This window comes from Pyrgilauda ruficollis, unplaced genomic scaffold (genome assembly GCF_017590135.1).
Source record: "Pyrgilauda ruficollis isolate IOZ18807 unplaced genomic scaffold, ASM1759013v1 scaffold52, whole genome shotgun sequence".
NCBI classification, from domain to species: Eukaryota; Metazoa; Chordata; class Aves; order Passeriformes; family Passeridae; genus Pyrgilauda; species Pyrgilauda ruficollis.
This window is the reverse complement of record NW_024526822.1, coordinates 3,274,495-3,292,945: the sequence shown is the minus strand read 5'-3', so window position 1 is coordinate 3,292,945 and position 18,451 is coordinate 3,274,495. Positions and strand designations below refer to the sequence as shown.

At 51.3% G+C, this 18,451-nt stretch overlaps 2 protein-coding genes across 5 annotated transcripts in view; one reads left to right on the top strand and one right to left on the bottom strand.

Moving 5' to 3' along the window:
• Window positions 1-447: 447 nt before the first annotated feature.
• On the top strand, window positions 448-13,502 carry B3GAT1 (beta-1,3-glucuronyltransferase 1). Its single transcript, XM_041480588.1, has 4 exons — window positions 448-589; window positions 3,282-3,790; window positions 7,744-8,040; window positions 13,416-13,502. Exons 1-4 carry the CDS (start codon window positions 478-480, stop codon window positions 13,500-13,502), a joined length of 1,005 nt encoding a protein of 334 aa, XP_041336522.1. The 5' UTR covers window positions 448-477.
• A 4,072-nt stretch (window positions 13,503-17,574) lies between these two features.
• Window positions 17,575-18,451, bottom strand: part of LOC121360636 (beta-galactosidase-1-like protein 2) — a 28,312-nt gene continuing 27,435 nt past the window's right edge. For all 4 annotated transcript variants that reach the window (XM_041480631.1, XM_041480632.1, XM_041480629.1 and 1 more), the window contains one exon: window positions 17,575-18,280. In XM_041480631.1, the coding sequence (XP_041336565.1) occupies window positions 18,194-18,280 (87 nt within the window). In that variant the 3' untranslated portion in view covers window positions 17,575-18,193. The remainder of the gene's footprint in view (window positions 18,281-18,451) is intronic.

Sequence of the window (18,451 nt, the reverse complement as noted above, 5' to 3'; positions counted from 1 at the left end):
GACAACAGGGACTTGCTTGACAAGGGGATGCAAAGGGAAAGCAAGGCCCTGGACACACAGGAGGCATCTCCCTGGAGGGGACACTGCTGCTGCTCCCTGCCTCCGTGGGGTTTGTTCTTAGGAGAGCTCTGCTACTTTCTGTGCCTACTGGCCTCTGCTCTGTGTTGCAGGTTTCCTCCCACATGAGCCCCTGAGGTTTCTGCTGGCAGCCCCAGCAGTGCCCTGCAGAAGTGCCCTCCTGCTCCTGGCTCAGCAGCCGAGGCCGCTCCAAACCTGCTTCTGCAATGGGTGGGTTGTAAGCACTGGTAAGACCCACGAGTCGTGTCACCTTGCTGCTCTCTCCCTCTCTCGCGTTCTCTCTCTCTGTCCTTGCTCCTTCCTGCCCATTTATTTCTGTTCTCCATGTGCTCTGCTGTTCTGTCTCTGGGGTTTTCACTGTCAGGTAATGAGGAGCTGTGGGCCCAGTCAGTCTTGGAGATGCCGAAGAGACGAGACATCCTGGCTATCGTGCTGATAGTTCTGCCCTGGACACTGCTAATCACCGTCTGGCACCAGAGCACCATTGCTCCACTGCTTGCAGTGCACAAGGGTGAGAGAAACCAAACCAGCCCATGCCAAGCCCGTGCATCCCCCCTTCGTCCTCATCTCCTCTCTCATTTCATTCCTCCATGGCAGCCATGCTCATCTCAGCTCCCAGACCATGCCCATGCAGGAGCCTCCCCACCTCTGCTGTAGGAACAGCCCAGTGCTCGTAGGGGTTCTTCAGAGGCATCAAACTCCGTGCCATGGGATGTGCTCGCTGCACTTGGAGAGCTCTTTATGGCCTAAGCCCAGAGTGCTGCTTCTCTTTGTTCCCTGAGAGGATCCCTCCCTCCCTGCTGGCCTTTGCAGCGCTCTGCACACAGAGTTATTCCAGCAGGAAAGCTGCAAAAGAGACAGCAGAGGAAACAAAGCTGCCACTCGAGGCAGCTGCTCTGGGAGACCTGATGCTGAGAGCACTTTTAAGGAAAGCAGAAAAGCAGTGCTCTTGCACTTGAAGGAGAAGGCAAGAGCCAGATCTCACCTGCCTGGGGGAGTTGAAGTGCTCTGAGAAGTTGACTCCACACTCCTGTCACACACTGCAGTAAACACAGCCCTGAGCCAAATCAGGGGCTCCAGGAAATTCTGAGGGAACCCTTCTGGCCAGAACCATCCCAGTTTGGTCCTGTTCTTGGCACAGCAGCAATATCTAAGGGCTATGAGGGCTCTTGGGGGCTGGAAGAAGCCACACTGCCTTCTGCCACGTTCCTTCTCGTTTCTGCCACCTTCCTTCTCACAGGCTGGTCTGGGGGAGGAAGGCCAGCTCATTTTCAGGACCCTTTCATCCTCTCTGGTCCCTTTCTCTGAGAGATTCTCTCCCCTTTCAGTGTTTGTCCCCATCCTCCATAGCTGCTTATCCCTTTGCTGGATGCTCTGATGTGCAGTTTGAGCTGCAGGAAGTTCAGTCTGTCCTGAGCAGTTTTCTCTTTCTCCTGACTGCCACCTCTGAGGCTTTAGGCAGGGAAAAATGACTCTGATCCCTTCTGGAAGGTGAACAGTGTTTCAGAGGATGAGGGATCTACTGGGCTCTAAAAGAGGACTTTAAAGATGACTAAAAACATCTGCCTGTCTGTACAGTTTGATCACTGCCCTAAAAGCTGTTTTCTGTGAATGGTCCTTGCAGTTTCAGCACAGAGACTGAGCTCCAATGGCTCAGTCAAGAACTCACCAATGACCTTGATGAGACACTTCTCTGCTTCTCAGAGCCCCCAGCAGAAAGTGAGTGGTGGTAGAGACCGACCTGAAAGCTCTCAAGAGGAATCATTTTCTTCTTGTGAAGTGTTTCTGAGATGCTCTGCTCACAGGTGCTGAGAGAGATGTGCACCTGGAGATGGCCAAAACAGCAGCACTTTCCTGTGCCAGGGCTCACAGCTGAGGATCTGACCTGCAGGGCTTTGCAAACTGTCTTGGGCACCATCCTGGCTAATTACATTTGTGTCTGTGTCCAATGCATTTCGCAGATTTATTTCTGAATTGATTCCAGCTCTCAGAGAGCTCTGCAGTGATGCTGAGGTGCTTTGCAGCACATAGAGCCTGATAGCAACATGTACCCTGTTCCTTCCCCCAAATATCCACCCCCCTCTGTCAATACCATGGAGTACAAAGCCTTCATTTGGTTCAGGTTTCAAAGTCTGTGCTGCTGGAAGAATAACATTCTATGAAAAATCCATAGGTAGTCCCCTGCTGGGTCAGATCTAATGGCCCTCTGTTCCTGTTCTTTCTCATCTCAAGTTCCTGGTAGTTACCTGATGTTGAAAAATCTATAGCTCAAAGAGTTCTGTGCCCACTGGAGAAGCAGCCTTACATCCTGAATGGGGGCCCCCCTTCATCTCTGCAGACTGTGGCATTCCTGATACCTTGCAGTGGAGAATTGCACATGGAAGCTGCACCCTGGAAAAGCAGCAGGTGCATCACCACTGGTTTTCCTTGAGCTGATTGGGAACAATTTGCAGGGATTTTGTGTGTTTTGTGAGTATCTGATCTTCAGGCTGTTCATTGCTCACATGTGCAGCCCTGAAGGGGCTGTTCTGTTCAGAGGCTGGAGGGGCCTTTTTAAGGCAGGTTAGTTAGAGGTAGGGGAAAGTCTCTGCAGGAAAAAAGCTGCAATTACAGGCTTTAATTTCCACTCTCCATTTCTGCATTTGAAGTGTGTCTTTCCCCACTTCTCTGTGGCTGTCAGAGAGCTGTAGGGCACTGCAGTGTCCTTCCCAGACCATGCTGCTGGGGATCTTCACTGGCCTGGTGTTTTCCACCAGTTTTTTCCCTGCCTCCAAGTCCAGATGCTCCAGTTCCTGAGTGCAGGTCTGAGTCCTGCCCCACTGAGCGTGGTGGCCAGAGCAGTGGAGCTCTTCAGGGATGATGGACCATCATTCCACATGGCTATTTGCTTTATCTAGACCTACTTGCTCTAAAAGCCTATCTCTTCTGGATGCTTTTTGAAGCTGCTTGTTGTGAGCACTCAGCCCAGTTGTCCCGGGCTCTCAGGCCTTTTTTCTTTTTGGTGCTGGTTTTCTAGAGCAGAATCTTCTTTTCTCACGTGTGTTTGTCCCTGATTCCTTTATTTATCCGCGCCCTTACCTACGAAAGCCTCCACCCCAGCCTGTTTCCTCTCCTGGCACCCACGAGGGTGACCCGCTGGTGACCGGGGGGTGCTGGACGCCCGAGTCCATGCGGCTCTCTCTTCTCTCCATGCCCTTGCCCAGATGATGGTGGTGACTCCCAGCGTGATCTCGCTGCAGGCTTGGACTCCAAGGAATACTGCCTGTCGGACCGGGACATTGTGGAGGTGGTGAGGACAGAGTACGTTTACACGCGCCCACCCCCGTGGTCAGACACGCTGCCCACCATCCACGTGGTCACCCCCACCTACAGCCGGCCGGTGCAGAAGGCAGAGCTGACCAGGCTGGCCAACACCCTCCTGCACGTGCCCAACCTGCACTGGATCCTGGTGGAGGATTCGCAGCGCCGCACGCCGCTCATCACGCGCCTGCTGCGGGACACGGGGCTCAACTACACCCACCTCAACGTGGAGACCCCCCGAAACTACAAACTGCGCGGGGACATGAGGGACCCCCGCATCCCCCGCGGCACCATGCAGAGGAACCTGGCCCTCAGGTGGCTGAGAGAGACCTTTAACAAAAACAACAGCCAGCCCGGGATTGTTTACTTTGCTGATGATGATAACACCTACAGCCTGGAGCTCTTCGAGGAGGTAAGGGTGCGCTGGGGGTGGATGGGGCTGGTTAGCCTGGGGAGGGGGGGAGAGATGCTGTGAGTGAGCTGAGGAGGTGCTGGGCTCCTCTCCTGAGCTCTGGGTTAGTCCTGTAGTCAGTGCAGCTGAGCTGTGGTTTTCTCTGGAGCTCTGTTACCCTGTGTGTTTCCAGAGCCAAAGCACCCCTTGGAAGCAATGGGAACCCCGGTTTGTCTGTGGTGTGTGATCAGGAGGCAGCTTCCATGGAAAGGGAGCTAATGACGAGCTGCCTTCTCCTGTGGGGAGCCTTGTTAGGGTTGGACATCCCCTGCTGTCCAACGTGCAAAGAAACCTCAGCCATCCTCCTTCCTTGCCTCGTCCCAGAGATTTCCAGCTGTTCTGATGTTATCCACCTTCCTCCTCCACCACTTGGCTATCTGTTAAATCCTGCCTGCTTTCATTTGAGGGATCCTTTTCCTTCCCTGCCCTTTGCCTTTGCCTGCTCCCACCCCAGGGTTAAATCCTGGAGCCTGCTCCAGACCCTAGCTGAACAGCAGTGTCCTGTCAGAGCCACCCCTGAGCTGTGTCAGCACAGCCACAGCCTTCCCAGGGTATCTTGTTCAGAGATGTCCCCTGTGCTGGTCTCTGCCTTGCTGCAGACACGAGGAGCTTGATGATGTCAGACATTGTTTGAGATTTGTCAGAGATTTTGGTTCCCCTCCTGGAAAAGCAGAGCCCTCCATGCAGTGCCTGGGGGAGGGATGTCTGTGCCAGGAGATGGGTGCAGCTATTCCCCCCTGGAGCAATTCCTATTCCAGGACTCGGGCATGGCTCTCCCAGGCTGCTATCAGCAGGCAGAGGGGCTGAGATCTCCCCCTGGAAGTTTGCAGCTGCAGGGCTGAATTTCAGCATGTCCTGACAATCTGGTTGGGCTTGAGCAGGGGAAGATTTTCCACGGGCTTTTCCCACCTTTGCTTTTTGTTCCAGCCCAGCTTCAAACCTGTCTGCAGGTTTGAATGGTCTTAGTGCCAGGTACCTCACTGGCTTCCAGCTCAGAAATTACTTGTTCCCTTGCTCTCTTGAGGCCAACCTCTTTCACCAAGGGATGAGAAAGGAGGATTGCTTCCTTCCCCTCCAGCTGCCCATTTTCATACCAGGGATTTCCTATTTATTTCCTCATGCATGCCTCTTTCCCTTCCCCAATGGCTCTCACTTTAGCTTGCACAGCCACAGAAATGCACACGCTTTGAAAGCTGAGTGAATTCAGGCTGAATTCCTTTCTTCCCCCGTCCCCTTTGAGGCTGGCTCCGGCGGCATCTTGAGACAGACTCCTCACATGAATAAAGCAGAAAGGGTTCCTTCATTCACTCCTGTGCTGTGCTCGTAGAGGCTTCTCCTCTCAGATATGTCTCTGCAGTTAAGGTCACTGAGCCAAGGAAATGTGCTGTGAAATGCAGGAGACACACATTATTGCTCCCTGTGGACAGGGGCTGCCGTTAGCAGCTGTATAATGCAGAAGGGCAAGTGCCAGAGCTCTTCTGCTCTCGTTTGCAGTAATTAGCAGTGATGAGATTAGCTCTGGGAGAGCCCTGATCTGAGAGCAGAGCAGGAGGCTGAGCCTGCCAGGGAGCAGGGCAGGGTGCTGGGGGTGAGTGGCATTCAAAGCATCTGCCTTGGCAAGGGCAGGTGGCCAAAGGGGCCCTGGTGGCTCTGCTCCATTTCTGGTGACCACAGGGAGCAGAGGCACCCTGTTCCACAGGGCAGGACTGTCCTGCCTGCTGGGAATGTCCACAGAGGCTGTGCTTCCCAGCTGTCCCCCAGGCTGGCAGCTGCAGTGCCCCACTCTGGAGATGCCCTTAGCCTTACACAGCCTGAGACTGCAGCTTAAATACCTTAGTAGAGACCACCTTTCTTCCTAGATGGGCCATTCCTGCATTTCCAGGTGGTCTTGGACAAGGTGCTTCCCTCCTGTGTTTTGGTTTGCCCATATGGAGCCCAACAGCTGGAAAAAAAACCCATCCATAAATCCCAGAGGTGTTCCTTATTGGCAGCTCTGGACAAAAATTCCCTCCATAAAGCCCACAGATGTTCCTTATTGGCAGCTCTGGACAAAAACCCCACTCATAAATCCCAGAGATGTTCTTTATTGGCAGCTCTGGATAAAAACCCCACTCATAAATCCCAGAGATGTTCCTCATTGGCAGCTCTGGACAAAACCCCACTCATGAATCCCAGAGGTGTTCCTTATTGGCAGCTCTGGACAAAAACCCCACTCATAAATCCCAGAGGTGTTCCTTATTGGCAGCTCTGGACAAAAACCCCACTCATAAATCCCAGAGATGTTCCTTATTGGCAGCTCTGGACAAAAACCCCACTCATGAATCCCAGAGGTGTTCCTTATTGGCAGCTCTGTTCTCGGTGCTGAGTCCAGCTCGGTTCTGTGGCCATTGCTGCTGTCAGTTGCCACTTTCCAAAGCACTTCCCTTCTCCAGCTGTGGGATGGGCAGCCCTTTCCAGGTGGGTGCTGAGGTCTGAGCCACAGAGGTGCTGCCTGGGGTGGAACTGCTTGGGGACAGGTTCATTAAGGGCAGATGAAGCCTCCCCAAGGGGCTACACCCAAAATGGATGATGGTCATGGGGTTTTCATACAGATATAAGTTTGGTCCATTTACATATCAGGGGTTAGTCTTCCAATTACAGCTTTAGGTAATGAAGACATTTACCCCCAGTTTGCTCCCTGCTAACTCACTTTTTATTTATGATAAGACAGTGAGGTGTCCTTGAGTTTCAGGCCTAGAGGAATTGTTTTGTCTGACCAAAATGTGAAGACAGCAGCCAACACTCCATATAGAGTTTGAAGCTATACACCAAAGCAGTACAGGATTTAAAAAATACATGAAAAATACAAAAGTTAAGTTCCTGAGGCGTCAGGTGAGGTGGTTGTGCCAGGGGCTGGTGGCAGCCACAGGCGGGGTCAGCGTGTCCCCATGTGTGGAGACAGACGGGCATGCCAAACCTCTCCCTTGGAGAGATACCCCTTGAATGGGCTGTGATAAGATCATCTCAACCCTCCTGGATTGAGAAACCCGCCGTGGTCATGGCGAGTTCCCAGCATGCTTGGATTCTGTCCACATCGATTTTGTGTAACCCATTGGTTTTTCCCCCTTTATACCACCCCACTTTTCCCCATAAAAACCCCTGCTTCTGCCGTGCTCAGGAGGGAGCTGTCATTCCTGGCCTCCTTCTCAGGGTGCTGGAATAAAGGAACTTTGTGAACTGCTACACGGAGCTGCTGTCTCTTTGTCCCTGCGTCGGCCTGGGGACACCTCGTAGGGCAGAGCTGAAATCACTGCTAGGAGCTGAAATCACTGCTCAGACTGAAATCCCTGCTCAGAGCTGAAATCACTGCTAGGAGCTGAAATCACTGCTCAGACTGAAATCACTGCTCACAGACTGCCTGCCCCTTGCTGGGGTTACCTGGCAGCTGAAGGACTGCCTGAGACCCCTAGAAAGCTGTGTCCTGACGGAGCTCTGTCGATGTGTTTGTGGGGTCCCAGGATGAGGGAAGAGATGAATCTGACTCCATATTTCTTAGAAGGCTGATTTATTATATTGTGATATTATATTAAAAAGTGCTATACTAAACTATAGAAAGAAAGGAATACATCAGAAGGCTAGGAAAGGAATGAATAATAAAAACTCGTGACAGACCAGAGAGCCCGACACAGCTGGACTGGGACTGGTCATTAACTCAACACAATTCACATGGAACCAATCAAAGACGCACCTGCCACATGCCACAGCAGCAGATAATTATTATTTACATTTCTTTTCTGAGGCTTCTCAGCTTCCTAGGAGAAAAAAATCCTGGATTTTTCAGGAAATATCCCGGAGACAGGCGCTCTCTGTGGGGAGGCCGCGGCCTGCGGGTGGAGCCCTGAGGCCGGTGTTAACCCTGTGTGTGCTCTCGGCAGATGCGCAGCACCAGGAAGGTGTCGGTGTGGCCCGTGGCCTTTGTGGGCGGCCTGCGCTACGAGTCGCCCAAGGTGAACGCGGCGGGGAAGGTGTACGGCTGGAAAACCGTCTTCGACCCGCACCGCCCCTTCGCCATCGACATGGCCGGCTTCGCCGTCAACCTCAGGCTCATCCTGCAGCGCTCTCAGGCCTACTTCAAACTGCGCGGGGTCAAGGGCGGCTACCAGGAGAGCAGCCTGCTCCGCGAGCTGGTCACCCTCAGCGACCTCGAGCCCAAGGCTGCCAATTGCACTAAGGTATGCTCTCGTCCTCCTGCGGGGTGGTGAGGAGCCAGAGGGGGAAATAAAACCAGTTTGCACCATCATTCTGTCAATTCACAGAATCACAGAGTATCCTGAGCTAAAAGGGACCCACAAGGGTCGTCCAGGCCAGCAATCCCACCGTGGCATGCCTGGCAGAGCTGTCCAACGCCTCCTGGAGCTCTGGCAGCCTCGGGGCCGTGCCCATTCCCTGGGGAGCCTGGGCACTGCCCAGCATCCTCTGGGAAAGAGCCTTTCCCAAAATCCAACCTAAACCTGGCTCAGCTCCAGCCATTCCCCAGGTCCTCAAGAGAAAGAAGAGGGATCAGTGCCTGTCATCCACTGGCCCTCATGAAGAGACTGCAGATGGCTGTGAGCCTCCCCTCAGCCTCCTCCAGGCTGCTCCTCTGTGTTCGCAGGGAGCTCACCCCCATTTCATGGAAGCTGGGAATGGGGGATTATGCACTAAAATGTGTGGAGAGCACTTAATCTCTTTCGGCTGCAGGGTGCTAGTGGTTGCATAAGCCTTGAAATGCAGTTTTCTCTCCCTTGTAACTGTTCATCTTTCTCACATTACCTCTTAAAAAATACTTTCAAGGTGGGCTTTCCTGTAGCCTGGCTGATTCTCTGCAGCAGGGAGTTGCCTGGGTGAAATGTCAGTTATTTAACATGAATTCCCGAGTGGGGTTTGAGTGCTGTGACACTCTGGGGTTTGCTCTGTGGGTCCGTGTGAGCTGTCACCCAGCAGCAGCAGCCACAGCCTCCAGGGAAGGGCTGCTCACACGGGCTCTGCCTTGCTGCCAAGTTGTCTTCTCCCTCCTGACATCCATGCAATATCTGTGCTGTAGGTGCCCACAAAAACCTGGGTTTTTCTGTGTCAGAGGTAATACAGAAGTGTCGTAGTGCCTGGGATATTGCTGTGAGCTCCAGGAAGCTCCATTTGGGGGGGATTTTACTGCTTTTAGCTGACTGATCAATGCTGCCTGTACACATTGCTAGGTCAGGGAGCAGGACTCCATGTGCTAAATAACACAGAAACCACACATGGTTCCTCTCCTGAAAACTTCCCAGTCTGAGATGAGAGATGAATCTGTCTGGGCTGACAGGGAGCGTGGGAGACACCATGAGACAAAGCTGCCTAGAGTGACAGGCATCAATCACAGCCCATCAGCCACAGAGGTGCTGCCAAGGGCTTTGAAGCTTTGTGAGTGGGTTCTCTAAATAGTCGAGGTGTGCTGGGGGTCCCTCTGAAATCAGAGACCCCTGTGTAGCACTCTCACATCTTTGTCTGTTATAAACATCAGCCAGTTTGATTTAGAGAGTCTTTATTGCTTAATTACCCCAACAGAATTGTTCTTTTATTGCAAATAAGTGGTTATAGGCAACAGCGCCAGTGTTGGATCCAGGTCTCCATCCTTTTTGGGATAGGAATGAAAATGTGACTTATGCCCTTTGCCTGGTTTCCATGTGCACTGCTCCAAAGCCATGGAAAAAAACTAGGAATCTGAATGTTCAGCAGTGCTCACACAAGGAATCCAGGAATAAGGAGGAGGAGTTGAGGGGAAGCAGCAAGTCTGAGTTTTATCTGATACCTGCTGTGCCTCTCTGAATCCACACTTCTGTGGTTATGGCTGTCCAACACCAGGACAAATAACCCAACCAGCCTCCCAAGAATGGGGAAAGAGTTTGGATTAAAATTAGATCCCTGTTTCTGGGCACTGTGTGGAAATAAATGTGTTTCCAACAGGCAGGAGAGATGGACAGGCTGCTTTTACTCTGTGTACAGAAAATTAGGGGTGTGTACTCTGTGGCCAGTTATCCAGTCTTTGGTCCATTGTTCCTGCTGTAAATAAATACCTGCTGGAAGGAAGCTGTGCTGGGAAATGACAGCCCTGGAGAAAGGAGAGGAAGGAGAATGTTGTTTCCAGGCAGGAGGAAACAAAGGGTGCTGGAGCCAGGCAGGGCTGACACAGGCCAGGGATGGGGAGGAAGCAGCAGGGATTGCTGCCCAGCACTGGAAGCAGACTGAGTTTCTTTTCTTGGCTGGGCTGGGGAGAGCTCACAAGGGTCCTTGTTGTGAGCTGAATGCTGTCTGCTCCTGGCAGGCTCCGAGTGCAGCTTTGCAGCTTGGGCTCTGCCTTCCTGCTTCAGCCTCCATTGCCCTGGAAATCTCCATTTCTGCTTTTACTCACCCATTTTACCAGGAGAAGAGTCTGGCCCAGCAGCAGAGAAGGACCCAAGCCAGCTGTGGTCTGGGGTGCTCTGTGCCCAAGATCAAAGCACAGGCTCCTCTCTCCCCCCTGTGCTCCCAGCACTTGTCATGCTTTGCTTCTGTTAAACATAACCACACACCTGCTTTGCAGGGAGATTTACATTAAAAATTATGATGTGCTTAGACAGAGTCATTAAGGAGGGATCAGAGGAATGTGTAAGATAAGCACAGACATCTGTTCTCCAAAAATGCTGCCTTCCCTGTGTGCACTGCTGGTGCTGGAAATATTGATCAGAATTCAGCCCACAAACACACTCCTGCAAAAAGCTGACGTTTAGGCCAAAGATCACATATCATGCTTATTTTCATGGATTTGGGAACTGCCCAAAATGAAGGAGAAAGTAAAGGAAGTTGGTATTAGTTGCTAAGGTGAAAGTTATCCTTCCTTATGAGGAGGGAAGGATTGGTTTATCCTGGAGCTGTAAAGAAACAGGGCTTTGCAAGGGCTCTCTGTATTTGGATTTGTGCTGTTTGTGCATTTCCCCACATCCCCAAACCAAACCATCCTCTCTTCAACCCCTTGGCACAGGAGAGAGGTCTGAGATTTGGCATCCCTGTCAGGCTGATGGAAAGGGGGGACATTCTGCTCCCTATTTCCTGTGGACACCAGGGAACAATCTGCAGTGAGCTCAGCCAGGGAGGACTAAAGCAACCAAGGGCACCATAATGCCACAGCTGGGGAACATTTTATTGTCAGGCTGGAGAACAGGGAGCAGAGCTGCCCTTTCAGCCTGGTGTCTCTTTTTTTTTCCATTCTGTAGTTTCCATTTTAAACAACAATTCCTGAATCCCTCCTGGGAGGGTCTGCTGAAAACCCTGTGATCCCTCCCACCGCAGGTCGGACACTTCTGTTTGTTTTTATATCTCCTGTTGGGAGACAATGGATTGTTCTGCTGTGGAGTAGGAGCCTTGTGACCTCCTAGATCTGTTTTGAGTCCTGTGACTCTGAATGGCTGTAAATGAGTGAAAGAGTTTTGCAGTAGTACTTTTAAAGGGGAGTGATCTATGTGATCTCTTGAGTGATCTGTATGAAACCACTGCTCAGGAAAAGTCAGGTCTCCCTCACTGTTTAATCCCTTGTGAGAGAGCCAAAGCTTTTCTGAGGCATAAAACATGCTACTTGTTGAAAAAAACCAAGCACTGGCTGAAAGGAAAAGCAAATGTTTCTGTAGTAAATGGTGATCTACCTCCCACGTTAAGGAGCACAGAATGAAAAATGGTAAAAGCTGCTGTATCAAGCTGCAAACTCTGAAAATGGGTCTGGTTCAGCCCATTTAATCTGCCCTTTTTGGCATTTGGCTTTGAGAGAGCAGAAGTGGGCTCCAGCTGAAGGAGAGCCCTGGTGCTGTGCAGTTGTGTTCCTCTGCTGCTGGAGTGTGAGCGAGCCCTGGGCCACAGCAGGGCTCGGTGAGGAGGGCCAGCAGTGCAAAGGGCTCTCACCAGCTCTCCCTGAAGAGAACTGGCTGCAGGATTTCTCCAGCACCTTTTTTTATCCTTCCACCATCATTGCAGAGCCCTGAGAGCCACTCGTGAGCCCTGCTGGGTTTTGTCTTTTCCCGGGCGTGCAGCGCAGTAATTGCAGCAGCGTCGCTGCCGTGGGGAGAGCAGGGCTGGAATCAAGGGTGACTTTGATGAGCAGGCTCTGAAGTGCTTGTGGGGGATGATGAAATGGATTTCTGGACCCACTCCAGCCAGCAGTTGGTCTCTACTGCTTCAGTATTAGCAGAGATTTAAGCTCCACGCAGGAGGTGACTGCTCACATCAGAGACGAATTTGGTCAAACAAGCTCCTTGGGAAGGGGGGGAAGGTGCTCTGCTTGAACCAGGAGGGTTTGAAAGGTGCTTTGTTCATCCTTCAGAAGCAGAACGTGGCCTGGTTTTTCAGGAAGGCAGGCACTGGGTGGAAGAGGTTCGCAGGATTCGGTGTGCAGGGGATTGTCATAGCAACCAGAGGGAAACCCCACGAGGTGGGAAACAGCCAGGCACAGGTGAGGGGAAGCAGGAAACCTGTTTGGAGAGGATAAAGCTGCTCCCAGCAATGCTGGTTCGAGGAGGAAAGCAATGAGTATAATTGAGTATTTTCAGCAGCTTCCAGAACCATCTGAGCACAGCAAGTAGAAACAATTTCCTACAACAGCCCCCCTGAAATACTCGACCACCTCAGATTCTGCCAGTTCTCCTCCACAGATGTTGATCTCTCTGCAACTTTGCTGCCAAGATAGAGGGAAGCTTTTAGGAGAAGCTTCAGTTCTGTTTTAAGCTAGTTTGGGAGGGGTTTTAATACCTGGTACAGAATAGGGGGTGGCTGTATAGGGCCAGCATTCCAAAGGGAGTGGGGAGGGGGCTTTTGGGGGATCCATAGGGGAATGCTGGGTTGTGAGAGGGTGTGTGCAGCCCGGAGTTTGTGGGAAGAAGGGAGGATTCTGGAGCCAGCTCCTGCCTCAGCAGCTCTGAGCTGCAGCAGCAGTGAGTCCTTCCTTGCTCAGTGACACTCAGTGGCTTTTTAGGCTCTGGAAAGGATTTAAAAGTGGTAAGTGATGCTGAGGTTAGGGGGCAGACTGATGCCTGCTTCCAGTAATGGATTTTCAGGCATGTGCTGAAGAATTCAGGTTATATTTCCCCCAGCCAAAGGCAGGGGTGGAGATGGGAAGAGCTGGTGATGCCTCTTCCCTCACAACCACCTAAATGTCAGGAATTTGCATTTCCCCTCTGAGTGACTCCACAGGCCGAGCGTGTAAGGTGATAACCAAGGAGTAGCTGAGGAGCTGTGGGAAGCAGGGATGTGATTCCAGGCTGGGAGGGAGCTGCCTTACCCCATTGGAAGGCTGATGAGCCTTGGGAGGGAGCTGCTGGATAACTACATGGAAGGAGCAGGTTAATGTCCCACGACAGCACACTGTAAAAGGGTGATTTCTGTGCACTGTGCATTTTGCAGAGCAGCAGCTCTGCCTAAATGAAGGTTTATGCAAAGCCCCTCTCAGCAGTGGATGCACCATTAGGCTCCAAGGTGGCTGGTTAAATTGCACTATTGATTTAATGTGCAGGAATATTTCCTAGCGCACTGGAGAGGTGCAGCTAATGACTTCTGCTGCCTTCTTCAGATTTTAGTCTGGCACACAAGGACAGAGAAGCCTGTGCTGGTGAACGAGGGCAAGAAAGGATTCACAGATCCCAACGTGGAAATCTGACTGTGCATGGCTGAGCAGAGACCAACAGCAGGTAAGAGCACGTGTTTCTGACAGCAGTGAGAGCTACACAAGAGCAGGAGAAAGAGAAAAGCTCTTTTAAATGCGATTTTTCATTTCCATTTTTTACACCCTGACCTTCCCTTACTGCTAAACTTCTCAAGACCATTCATTAATCTTTCTTTTTTAAAGTTAATCCATTTTTGAGAAAAAATACCTGCTGAAAGGTTGAGGGGAAGAAAAATGCAGGGAGTGGGAGTTTAGGCAGAAGTTGCACCATTAAGAAAAATCCTTGTGTGAACAAGGTTGCCTTATTAACTTTAATGTAGCTAAAGCACAGGGGTGAAGGGTATGGATTCATCCACCTGCAAACACCTGAGGAAAGCTAAAGCAGTACCAGCAAAAAGATTTTTGGTCAGGCAGAAGCTTTCACTGAGGGAAATATTTAATTCAGGCCCACACTGAAGCCACAGAGAGGCAGTGACGAGACAAGTGTGGAAGGTGTGGATTGAACCCTGCCTGAGGTGTTTGCTCACCTGAGGAGAGCATGGGGTGTCTTTTCCAGTGGAAAGGAGGAAAGAACACACACACTGATGTTTGTTCATGCCCTGGGTGTTTCTGAAGGTGGTTTGCAGGAAGGTGAGCTATTCAATTGTATCTGCAGCCTGTGGAGCTGCCCTTCATTCTTATGGGTAAAAAAAAATAAATGCACAATGCTCCCTTTCACTGGAGTGAAGAACCAGGCCTGGAGGGAGAGGAGGCTGCTGCTCTTGAGTCTGAGAAGCAAGAGCAGGAAGGGGTAGATTTGCTCAGCAGTGGTGAATTTTTACCTGCAATGAGCTCCCTTATGTCCCATTCCCTAGGGGAAGCAGGATGGAGCCTGCCTGCTGCTCTGTGCCCTTGGCAGGGCAGGAGGAGAGCCTGCACCAGCTTCTCTGTGCCAGGGGGAGGCTCTGCAGAGGGGCTGGAGCTCTGCAGCACTGGCTCCAGTGCTGCTCCCCCTGTCCAGGCAGCACAATTTTGGGATCTGCAGCAGGACCAGGCTTTGGGATGGCCCTGCAGTGGTTCAGGGCTTTGGGATGGCTCTGCAGTGGTTCAGGGCTTTGGGATGGCCCTGCAGCCAGGCACAGGGCTTTGGGATGGCTCTGCAGCGAGGCACAGGGGTTTGGGATGGCTCTGCAGCGAGGCACAGGGGTGACACCCACGCTGCTTGTGTCTCTTGCAGAAGATCTCTTCGTGCGCAGCCTGCAAGGTTCCTCTCCACAGCATCCACCCAGCCAGCCAGGCAGGAGCCAGGCCCTCTGCTGACTCCCACGAGTTTTAGCCTTCAGAAAAACCAAGCACCACCGCATACATGAAGTCCCCGGATCCCCTGCCCCTCCTCCTGGACCCGGAGCACAGGCAGACGCTCCGGAGGTGGAGAACAAAGCACAGAAAGGCAGGACTGGCAGCTCCCGGCCCGAGGCTCTGTCTGGCATGTGGCTGCAGCGAGCAGGGCTGTGTGCCAGCACCTGGCTGAGGGTGAGAGCCACGACAGTGCCCCCAGGGACTGATTTTGCTGAGAAACACGAACCTTGTGGCCATGTGTGAGACAGCCTGAGCAGCTCTCTGGCCGTGGAGGGGACAGCTGCCTTCAAGATGGCACCTTAGCCCTTAATTTTAAACCTACTTTAATCAGTGTTTGTTACGCTGCACAAGACAGGGAGGGTTTGGGGAGGGGGAAAAGCGAGGCAGGTTAGAACAAACCCTTTAAGCATCACTGTTCTCTGATTTTCCTCTCCTTTTCCTTCCTCAGTTTCACAGTTTGGGGGGCACCCTGACATTCCTCTGTGGTCATGGAATCATGGAAGGGACTTTAAAGGTCCTCTGGTCCAAGCCCCTGCCATGGGCAGGGACACCTTCAGCTGGACCAGGTTCCTCCTGGCCTGGAATATTCCCAGGGATGGGGCATCCCCCACCTCTCTGGGCAACCTGTGCCAGTGTGACACCACCCTCATTGTAAAAAATGTCCTTATATCAAATCTATCCTCTTTGCGTTTAAAACCATCAAACCCTGTTCTATCCCTGCTAAAAGGTTTGTCCCCATCTTTCTTAGAAGTCCCCAGAGTGGGATGGAGGGACAGGATCAGGGAGCTGCTGATCACCACCAGGTCACCACTGGTTCTGGATGGAGTCGTGTCTCCAGCATGTGGTTCTCTAAAAATGCTAAAATAATGGGAAGTGGGGTTTAATGAGATTGTGGGGGCCATACACCATAATATGAATCCAAATCTGGGTCCTGTTTAGCCCTAATTTGGTTCCTATGAGTATTAGGTGTGGGATTCTCTCAAGGGTGCTCCTATATAAAGGCCAATTTCCACTCTTAAAAAATAAAACTGCTTCACACTAGGGACTGGATTCTAAGAGATTATTTTAGTGCATTTCCCATTTGATTGGAGTGTATCCTCCAGCCCCAGCCCCTTTTTCTGCTACTGCAGAGCTGGTGTGAAAAGCCACCCTGGAGCAGTTCCCAGTCCCCTCTGATGGAGAGAGCAGCACCCTTGGGAAGGGGATCCTGGGCTCAGGCTCTGCTTATTCACCATCTGGTGGTGCTGCCACCATGGGTGACTCTGTTTGAGACTGCCAAACTTGCTGAGATAAAAACTGAGGTACAACAGGCCCCTTCTCCCAGCCAAAACCCCTAAATTCCCTCCCCCTCCATAACTGTTGTCAAACCTTTGTCACCCCCCCGCCCCCACCACTGTCCCAATTCCTTCAAAAATTTTGAAGCACAATTTTACCTTTGAACTGTGGGAAAAATGTAATCCTGCAATAGACTTGGTTATTTTTAGCCCTAACACATAGAACTATTACAATGCTCTGGGTTTGATTGCTGGCTCACGGTGCAGAAGTCTCCCCTTGGACTAATGACATTGTGTATTTCCTGATATTTCAAAGGAAAATATTTTTTGTAAGTTATTTTCTCCCTCTGTATATCAGAACTGTTGGGGAAAAGTCTCATTCTTTAGTTCCCAGCCACAGAAGCCTTTACAAAAATGTTCCTTTTAGATGCAATGGCTGAAGCACCACTTGGAAGGAAAGTGTTGGATGCTGCTGGCTGCTCTATGGGAACAGGTATTGTTACCTTGGATTAAAACTCTGCACTCAAGTAGATTTCTTCTCTTATTGTACTGGCCTTCCAAGTTCCCTTCAGTCTGCAAACCCTACAGTGGAAAGACATTTTTCAAGGACTACCAAGTTTTCATAGCATTGAAATAGTTTCCAACTGATGTCCTCTCCGAGCTGCATGTTTTGGTTCACTGATCTGAATTCCAGTCCCTGCTGGGTTCCAACCTTCCCTCCTTGGAAGGAAACAACTTTCAGAAAAATGCAAAGGACGGAGTCCTGAGCACAGCCCTGCACATTTGCTCTGCCCACAGGAGCCTGGGCCCTCTCAGCTGTCCCAGAGCTGCTGTGGCCCTGGGGAGCAGAGATAGGTGTCACCAGACCTGGCCAGGATGGAGTGTGTTCCAGCTGCACTGTCTGTTCTCAGTTTTAAACAAACTGTATTTAAATTTGTTAAATAAAATGATGGTTTCTAAGAGCCAGAATACCCTGCACCTCCCTTACAGACACAGTCTGGTGTTTCTCCTGGTACTGGCACAGGAAGCAGCAACTCCTTGGAGCTTCTGAAGGATTCACAGCTCGGGTTTGATCTCCCCCTCTCCCTAAGGAGGCTGCAGCTCCTCTGTGCCTGGAGCTGCTGAGTTAAAACAATATCATGTTTACCTAAATCCCAAGTTTCTGTTTAGAGGGACAAAAAAAAAGCCAAAAAAAACCAGGACCCAAGATCCCACAGCAGCTTTAAGGAGAAAGCAGGGATGGGTTTCCCCACTTGCAGTCCCTTTGCTTCTACCCCAGCCAAAATCTGATCCCTGCTCATTTTCCAAGGGGGAATGTCATCTTTAGGTGCTTCACAGTGTGAGCAGTGGTGGAGAGGAGACTGCAGGACTCACTTGATTTCTCCACCTTGGAAATTCTCATTCCTGCCTGGCCTGAAACATGATGATACATTTGACAGAAGACAAAACACATCTCACTTTTTAAATTTTTTCTTTTTTTTCCCTTTTGAGAGAGAGACGACCTCCATAATAAAACTTAGTGGGAAAAAAAAGCTGAAATTAAAAGTCATTTGACAACCACCTTGCCTTCCAACAAAGGAACACATAATGGCCTTTTTGCAGAGAGACTTGCTAAAATCTGCCTCAAAGCACACCGAATGGTTTTCCACACTTGATTACTCACATGTGCACCAACTATTTTCTCCCTACCTAATTATAAAAACGAGGAGGCCAACGTTAGCACATTTTGAAAGTCCTTGGAAAGCTGAGCTCAGCTTCTGGTTCAGATGGCTTCAGTTCTTTCTCTTTCTCTCTCTCACCTGCCTCCAGCACCTTTTTACTCCCCCACATCCACCAGATGGTGCAGAACATGCGCAGCCATCGGGGCTGGGGGCCTCAGCAGGGCAGGGGATGAGCTGCATCATCCATCCATCCATCCATCCATGGAACAAGGGCGCTGCTTCCTCGCTGTCCTCTCCTCTGACCTCACTGCCAGAGGGCAAATCCTTCCCCTGGCTGGAGTGGAGGTTAGCATGCCCGAGCGCTGAGCCAAGCAGGAGTGCTCAGGGTGAGCCAAACGTGGGAAAGCAGCTCTCAGTCCACGTACTGGGTCCGTCCTAGGTAAGGGATGTCCACGGACTGGATGATCCGGCCCGCCGTGCGCTCCTCAAAGATCACAATCTGTACAGGGAGAGAGAAAATCCCTTCTTGCAAAGCCTGGGGGGCTGCAAATGTTCTTAGGAGCAGGGGAAGGAAGCACCATTTCAAGAGCTCAGTCAGTGTGGGTCTGAACAGGGACTGAGGCTCTGCCTCGGCACCACGTGGTGCAGGGATGAAGCAGCATCACATCAG